The sequence below is a fragment of the Salminus brasiliensis genome, chromosome 9, assembly GCF_030463535.1.
Source record: "Salminus brasiliensis chromosome 9, fSalBra1.hap2, whole genome shotgun sequence".
NCBI lineage: Eukaryota > Metazoa > Chordata > Actinopteri > Characiformes > Bryconidae > Salminus > Salminus brasiliensis.
The window spans coordinates 23,826,126-23,835,147 of record NC_132886.1 but is presented as its reverse complement, the minus strand read 5'-3'; the positions used below and the strand labels follow the sequence as shown (position 1 = coordinate 23,835,147).

The window sequence follows — 9,022 nt, the reverse complement described above, 5'->3', positions numbered from 1 at the left end:
GTCAGCATTTAGGGGTTCACACTAAACAGCAACTTCATCTGAAAAAAAGAACACACACACACTCCCAGATAATCAGTCAAAATCTAAATGGGTTCAGAAAGCTTTACTTTAATGCAAAAAAATGTAAAACATCTAAAATTGAATAAAACAGAGTAAATAGTCCTGAAGCTGATCAGAATCCAGGGGGTGGTCCTCTTGGCCTGCCGGACATCACGAAAGGTGCCTCGAGGGTCTGGCTGTCACTGGAGTCGTGACACCGCCATCGGCCATCCTCATCAACGGAGACCCCCTTCGACGTGATGGCCACCATGGTTTTCTGAAGAACACACAATAAATAAATGATGAAAATGTGTAGAACTGTTACTGGACGCACTACTAGAAACTCTAATTATAAAAAGACATGAACCAGAACTTACCAGGAAAACATCCTGCACTGACGACTCTGTTGTTTCGGCGCGCAGGTAGATCTTCGCCTCCACGATGAACGGCCCGGTGCACTGAATGAACAGAGTGACATGGTGACGAAACCAAAACTAGAAAAGGACAAACTGGTTCCAAAAGTCTTATAATTCAAGAGAGACGGTAGCTTTACCCTGATGTAGGCCACAGCACGGGTGGTGGCGAAATGCTGGGGAGGAAGCTGTAAATACAAGGAAAAGCATGAGGTTGAGAGAAAGCAGGTCGTAGAAGATCTACTTACAATAAAACCCTCAATCTACTCCACTGACTTACCTCCAGTGAGCGCACGTGGTAGAAGTCGTTGATGAGCAGCCACCAGTGCTCCGACTCCAGACCGTTGTAGATGGCCTTGTGCTGGAGCTTCACCTCCACCAGCTGCAGAAATCATATGGAAAAACATCTGAGCAGTTAGAAAACGTCCTTCTACAACAGGTAAGTACTAAAATGTGTGTGTTCAGAGTATTGTACTATAAACACAATAAAAACTGAGAGGAACCTTTCTGTAGTCCGATGACCACTTTGAGTAGGTGGAAGAAAACGTCCTGTTGCCTCTGTCCACCTCTCTGCGGGACTGCTACAGGGACGGTGAAGGAGAAACAATGTTAAGACGAGACAAGATATGGAAATATGGTTCATACAGTAGGAATATTACTGTAATCTCCTCCAATCAATGATCCCCATTAGTCTTCATGAACTAAGGGAGAAAGATTACCTCTGGGATGAGGACACAGAAGGATGGAAGAACCTCCTGCTCCAGATGATCCATTCCTAAAGACAAAGTTCAAATAAAAAGTTTCAATATTCAACATTAAAATGATCAATAATCCCTGAAATATGTAAGAAAAGCTTCTACAGCATGAAGAGGGACTGTAGTGTGGATTCACTAAAGTCTAATGAATGAAGGGTAGCTCTGACCTTCTGTTACTGTGGTAACCTGTTGCCATAGGAAACCAAGCGTTAGCTATCGATGTTTTACCGCCAGTGAAGCTCAGAAACGAGGTCTATTAAAAAGGTTACCGGGTTAGTGTGCGCTAGACAGCGCCGCCACTCGGTCAGTAAATGAAGCGCTAGCTCCGCTTGGTCTCGTCGTCGCTGTGCTATCAAAACTAGCCGTTAACTGAACTCACCATCGCAGGCGTCGGTCCGGGTCGCAGCATCCACCGTCGTCCGCTGCTGGTCCAGGACCCGCCGCCACCTAGAAAAGAGAAAATACGCGGTTACAGCTGAAACGCCAGCAGCCCAGAGGACCACTGGCCGCAGCTGAACCCCGAGGAAAGGCAGAGGACGAGGCATCTCCAGTCGGTTGGGTGTTCAGGTAGTGAAAGCTCAGGAACAGCGTCTTGCTCAGGTGGGTGTCGGTAAACGACTGATCAGAGTCAGAGCTCAGTTCCGGTAAAGTTCCATAGAACGTTCTGTCACCTCGGAGACCAACGTTCATTTCAAAACATGCTCACGAGACGCAGAGATCTCAGCCGCTTTTCTACGTCACCGGTTTTACCGCTCGTGTTTATATGTCCTCACATCAGCTCAGCTTATAAAGAGCTGCTGCATCCAGACTTTCAGTCATCAGAGCAGCATCAGACTCTCAGTCATTAAAGTCACGTGGGAAAGACAGTATATGGAAATAGATATAGCATGAATTCTTAAAACATCTTATTTTACATTAACTTCCATATAAAGTTAAGAACTTTTTGGCCTTTTGTCTAAAGTTTTCATTGGACAGCAATGATATATAATTGTTTCTCATTTACTGGTCAGCATATAAAAGTCAGTGATCAGAATTTTGGACATATGAAATGTGTGTCCTTGAAATGTGAAAAACATTAGCATGATTATTATCACCAACATAACAAATCAAATACTTTTAACCTTTTCTGTGTTTATTTTGTCTTTTAACTTCTGCATTCACAACTTTTATAATAATAATAATAATAATAATAATCAACAAAAAAAAACAACCCAGGTCATTAAGTAAAGAGTCAGAAAACTACAGTAGATATTACATTAATATGTAATGTTACACATATTACATATATTTAATACAAATGTAAATTGTTCTCCTTTTCAAAATGAATGTTAGAATCTCCTACACTTATTACCTTATTACTGCACATTGCTAAGCCTGTAACAAAATCACTAAATTCTTAGTGAAAAGTCTAAGTAGGCTTCTGGAGGCCTGTAAATATTAATTAATGAGAATGTGTTCTGTCTCTGTGTGTGTGCTGAGCCACGTCCTCACCATGCAAGCTCTGTAGTCTGCCACATCAGAGGCAAAGAGGAACACCTGGCAGAGCCCTGAAGACACTTTACCATTACGTCAGTCTAAGATTGAAATTCACTAGGGTTTCCTACATTTGTAGGAATTTATTACGATAAAAATGTTGTATAACTTTTACATAATTTACAATATAAATTTTCTTTCATTGTATAAAAGCAAATGGAGATGTTTCCATTAGTTTTGTGGTTTTATATAAATGGCTTAACACTGTTTAAGCATTATGTATTCACATTATGCAAGAATAATTTCTCCTTCCTACAGGTGTGTTTGAAGGGTGACAGGTAGCCCATAGTGGGTTCATGCTCTCTGCAGTTTGCAGGTTGTTTTTAATCTGCTTCCATTTAAAGAAGGTTTTTACTCTGATCTTCTTTCTCTAACTGTGTAAGAAAAGGTTTCTGTTTGAAATGTGAACTTTTCACTTGAACAAACTGCTGTTCATCTCTAATCTGAACTCCTGAGTGTAAAGAGCATTCTTTGTATGTGCTTCTACACATTTGTAACAAAGTTGTTGTTTAAAACAGAAAAGCATGTGTTTGTATGTATGAGATATTGTTCATTTAGCTTCATTAGCTGTGAGAACTCTGTTATGACTTAATTATAAATGCAAGCCTCTCAGAACATGAAAGAGTTTATCATCCTCAGTGAAGGTTATTAATGTTATATTACTGTATTTGAGACACACAGAATCACAATTTCCAAAATATTCTTATAATAAACTCTAATTAAATGATCAGTATGTTCTCTAAGAATAATTCTTTGTGAATTTGATTTTTTTTAAAATGTTCTGAATATTATATAATTTACTTTTAAGTCATCCTTTAAACCTAAAACCTCCTGAGTGTCATGCCTGCCCCTGTTGTCATGTCTGCCATTGTTTGGTTTTGGTGTGTGCTCCCAAGCACATGGCTCTGTTTGTGTCTTGTCTGCCCTAGCCACGCCTGTCCATTAGTGTTCCACCAGTGTCTCCTTTGTAGCCACACCCCCTTGTTAGTCCCAGGTAGTCCTTGTGAGTCTCTTGTTAGTGTTTGTATAAGTACCCCTTTGTTTCAGTCATCCCTTGTCTGGTCTTGTGCATGTTGTGCATGTGCGCACGCGCATGCTAATGTTCCTGTTCCTGCGTATGTGTTCATGCCAGTACATGGTTTGTAGATTTGGCCTGTTTAAGTGAGTCTGGTGTTCTTCATTTTGCTAAACTTTGTGATTGTTTGGTTTCGGTTTTCTTGTCTTGTATTAAAACAATTGTCCTGTGAGTATGTCTGCCTCGTTCTTGTGACAAACTGTGACAGAAGACCAGACCCAAAAAGATGGATGTAGTGGATAATCCCTGTTCCAGATGTGCCCTGAGACAGCCCCCCCGTTGGGTATGTATGGAAGGAGAAGGAGCCTTCCTCCACCCGATGCCACAGGAGGCGGCGTATGAAGGTTTTCCTCTATGGAATGGGGAGGATTTTGAGAGAGAGATATGGCTTACTGCGGTTAGCCTTTCTGAGGACAATTTAGGCAAGGTTAACCAGGGCGCCGGGCATGAGTATCCTAGTTTGTGGGACATTCTGGACTTTCTCAGACAGGTGCCCCTTGCACCAGAGGAGTCCGTCCCGGCTCCAGTGTCTGCGCCCAGGCCTCCGGCCTCTGTTCCTGTCTCTGCGGCCCAGCCCGCCTCTGTTCCTGTCAAGGCAGTGGCATCTGCGCTTACTACCAGGCTAGCAGTGCCAGCTACCCCTGTGTCTAGTTCTGTTCCAGCAGTGGTGTCTGTGACTGCCCCAAGGCAATCAGTGGCAGCTGTTCTTGTGAAGGTGGTACCTGCCGCCCCCATCCCTGAGATGACTACGCCTCCCACATCGGTCCCTATGATGGCGCCCGCCGCGTCTGCTCCAGTGCCAGTGGCGCCCGCCACGTCTGCTCCAGTGCCAGCTCCCAGGTCGTCTGCTTCAGTGCCTGTGACACTTGCTGCATCTGCTCCAGTGCTGACTCCCAAATCGTCTGCTCTAGTGCCAGCGACTCCCTGGCTGCCTGTGTTTGCTCCAGTGCCGGCTCCTAAGCCATACGCCCCTGACTCTGTGCTGACAGGTGTTGGTTTTATGCACCCCGGAGCTGCGCATTGTCATGTCTGCCTCCCAAGCACATGGCTCGGTTTGTGTCTTGTCTGCCCTAGCCACGCCTGTCCATTAGTGTTCCACCAGTGTCTCCTTTGTAGCCACACCCCCTTGTTAGTCCCAGGTAGTCCTTGTGAGTCTCTTGTTAGTGTTTGTATAAGTACCTCTTTGTTTCAGTCATCCCTTGTCTGGTCTTGTGCATGTGTGTGCGCTAATGTTCCTATTCCTGCGTATGTGTTCATGCCAATTTATGGTTTGTAGATTTGGCCTGTTCATGTGAGTCTGGTGTTCTTCATTTTGCTAAACTTTGTGCTTGTTTGGTTTCTGTTTTCTTGTCTTGTATTAAAACAATTATCCTGTGAGTACGTCCGCCTCGGTCTTGTGCCAAACCGTGACACTGAGATGAATTATCGTATACGATCATTTTTTATTAATCAACAGTTAACTGAGACCAATAATCAGTTATTTAAAATGGGGAACAGAAAACATAAAAAAAATGAGAACAGGCAGCTAAGGTGGGGATGAGAAGACTAAACACTTTATTTTTGTTGATGACTGAATGCTCCACTTCCATGTTCATACAGATCATGCTGAATGGACATGCTACTCCACTTCTATGAGCCCCTAGGTCAGCCATTAGCAATTCTGGTCATGAAGAACACTGTCAGCATCTGAAAGTAGAAGTGATGCACATCATCTGATGTGGTCTGGGGGTCTTCATGAAGTTCCTGTTTCACTCTTGTCTGGAATCTGGAATCCAGGAGGAATGCTGCACTTGGTCCCTGCATAGACTACAGTCAGAAAGAGAGACAAAGGAAGGGAAAGATATTCCCAACATGGTTAGACAAAATCTAGAAGATTACAAAACATAACAAAATAAAGAAGGGGGAGATGAGGTGGGGGAATCAGAAAGATAGAAAAACTTCCTTTTTGTTGATGAGAGGACATGATGTTCTACTTCTGCGCTCCCACAGGTCAGCATTTAGTATGGGCTCTGGTCATGTAGAACAGTGGCAGCATCTAAAAGACACGTCCAGGAGAAATGATGCACTTGATCCCTGCATAGAAGACAGACAGTGAGAAAGACAGACAAAGTGAGACAAAGATATTTCCAACATGGTTAAACACAATCTGGAAGATGTGTTTCCAAACATAAACAAACATAAAAAATATAAAATTGAGAAACATTAAGAGAATTAGAAGAATAAGAAAGATCTATAGACTTCCTTTTTGTTGATGAAAGGACACGATGTTCCACTTCCATGCTCCAGGTCAGCATTTAGGGGTTCACACTAAACAGCAACTCCATCTGAAAAAAAGAACACACACACACACACTCCCAGATAATCAGTCAAACTCTAAATGGGTTCAGAAAGCTTTACTTTAATGCTAAAAAATGTAAAATATCTAAAATGTAATAAAACAGAGTAAATAGTCCTGCAGCTGATCAGAATCCAGGGGGTGGTCCTCTTGGCCTGCCGGACATCACGAAAGGTGCCTCGAGGGTCTGGCTGTCGCTGGAGTCGTGGCACCGCCAACGGCCATCCTCATCAACGGAGACCCCCTTCGACGTGATGGCCACCATGGTTTTCTGAAGAGCACACAATAAATAAATGATGAAACTGTGTAGAACTGTCACTGGACGCACTACTAGAAACTCTAATTATAAAAAGACATGAACCAGAACTTACCAGGAAAACATCCTGCACTGACGACTCTGTTGTTTCGGCGCGCAGGTAGATCTTCGCCTCCACGATGAACGGCCCGGTGCACTGAATGAACAGAGTGACATGGTGACGAAACCAAAACTAGAAAAGGACAAACTGGTTCCAAAAGTCTTAAAATTCAAGAGAATATGTAGCTTTACCCTGATGTAGGCCACTGCACGGGTGGTGGCGAAATGCTGGGGAGGAAGCTGTAAATACAAGGAAAAGCATGAGGTTGAGAGAAAGCAGGTCGTAGAAGATCTACTTACAATAAAACCCTCAATCTACTCCACTGACTTACCTCCAGTGAGCGCACGTGGTAGAAGTCGTTGATGAGCAGCCACCAGTGCTCCGACTCCAGACCGTTGTAGATGGCCTTGTGCTGGAGCTTCACCTCCACCAGCTGCAGAAATCATATGGAAAAACATCTGAGCAGTTAGAAAACGTCCTTCTACAACAGGTAAGTACTAAAATGTGTGTGTTCAGAGTATTGTACTATAAACACAATAAAAACTGAGAGGAACCTTTCTGTAGTCCGATGACCACTTTGAGTAGGTGGAAGAAAACGTCCTGTTGCCTCTGTCCACCTCTCTGCGGGACTGCTACAGGGACGGTGAAGGAGAAACAATGTTAAGACGAGACAAGATATGGAAATATGGTTCATACAGTAGGAATATTACTGTAATCTCCTCCAATCAATGATCCCCATTAGTCTTTATGAACTAAGGGAGAAAGATTACCTCTGGGATGAGGACACAGAAGGATGGAAGAACCTCCTGCTCCAGATGATCCATTCCTAAAGACAAAGTTCAAATAAAAAGTTTCAATATTCAACATTAAAATGATCAATAATCCCTGAAATATGTAAGAAAAGCTTCTACAGCATGAAGAGGGACTGTAGTGTGGATTCACTAAAGTCTAATGAATGAAGGGTAGCTCTGACCTTCTGTTACTGTGGTAACCTGTTGCCATAGGAAACCAAGCGTTAGCTATCGATGTTTTACCGCCAGTGAAGCTCAGAAACGAGGTCTATTAAAAAGGTTACCGGGTTAGTGTGCGCTAGACAGCGCCGCCACTCGGTCAGTAAATGAAGCGCTAGCTCCGCTTGGTCTCGTCGTCGCTGTGCTATCAAAACTAGCCGTTAACTGAACTCACCATCGCAGGCGTCGGTCCGGGTCGCAGCATCCACCGTCGTCCGCTGCTGGTCCAGGACCCGCCGCCACCTAGAAAAGAGAAAATACGCGGTTACAGCTGAAACGCCAGCAGCCCAGAGGACCACTGGCCGCAGCTGAACCCCGAGGAAAGGCAGAGGACGAGGCATCTCCAGTCGGTTGGGTGTTCAGGTAGTGAAAGCTCAGGAACAGCGTCTTGCTCAGGTGGGTGTCGGTAAACGACTGATCAGAGTCAGAGCTCAGTTCCGGTAAAGTTCCATAGAACGTTCTGTCACCTCGGAGACCAACGTTCATTTCAAAACATGCTCACGAGACGCAGAGATCTCAGCCGCTTTTCTACGTCACCGGTTTTACCGCTCGTGTTTATATGTCCTCACATCAGCTCAGCTTATAAAGAGCTGCTGCATCCAGACTTTCAGTCATCAGAGCAGCATCAGACTCTCAGTCATTAAAGTCACGTGGGAAAGACAGTATATGGAAATAGATATAGCATGAATTCTTAAAACATCTTATTTTACATTAACTTCCATATAAAGTTAAGAACTTTTTGGCCTTTTGTCTAAAGTTTTCATTGGACAGCAATGATATATAATTGTTTCTCATTTACTGGTCAGCATATAAAAGTCAGTGATCAGAATTTTGGACATATGAAATGTGTGTCCTTGAAATGTGAAAAACATTAGCATGATTATTATCACCAACATAACAAATCAAATACTTTTAACCTTTTCTGTGTTTATTTTGTCTTTTAACTTCTGCATTCACAACTTTTATAATAATAATAATAATAATAATAATCAACAAAAAAAAACAACCCAGGTCATTAAGTAAAGAGTCAGAAAACTACAGTAGATATTACATTAATATGTAATGTTACACATATTACATATATTTAATACAAATGTAAATTGTTCTCCTTTTCAAAATGAATGTTAGAATCTCCTACACTTATTACCTTATTACTGCACATTGCTAAGCCTGTAACAAAATCACTAAATTCTTAGTGAAAAGTCTAAGTAGGCTTCTGGAGGCCTGTAAATATTAATTAATGAGAATGTGTTCTGTCTCTGTGTGTGTGCTGAGCCACGTCCTCACCATGCAAGCTCTGTAGTCTGCCACATCAGAGGCAAAGAGGAACACCTGGCAGAGCCCTGAAGACACTTTACCATTACGTCAGTCTAAGATTGAAATTCACTAGGGTTTCCTACATTTGTAGGAATTTATTACGATAAAAATGTTGTATAACTTTTACATAATTTACAATATAAATTTTCTTTCATTGTATAAAAGCAAATGGAGATGTTTCCATTAGTT

At 42.7% G+C, this 9,022-nt stretch overlaps 1 protein-coding gene across 1 annotated transcript; it reads right to left on the bottom strand.

The window, feature by feature from the left end:
- Positions 1–6,140: 6,140 nt before the first annotated feature.
- LOC140561640 (uncharacterized) lies at positions 6,141–8,115 on the bottom strand. The gene is made up of 7 exons (XM_072686870.1): positions 7,692–8,115; positions 7,277–7,332; positions 7,061–7,138; positions 6,838–6,939; positions 6,698–6,745; positions 6,522–6,602; positions 6,141–6,421 (listed from the first exon to the last, which is right to left on the bottom strand). The coding sequence occupies exons 1-7, from the start codon at positions 7,855–7,857 to the stop codon at positions 6,278–6,280; spliced, it is 675 nt and encodes a 224-aa protein (XP_072542971.1). The 5' UTR covers positions 7,858–8,115; the 3' UTR covers positions 6,141–6,277.
- Positions 8,116–9,022: the final 907 nt, after the last annotated feature.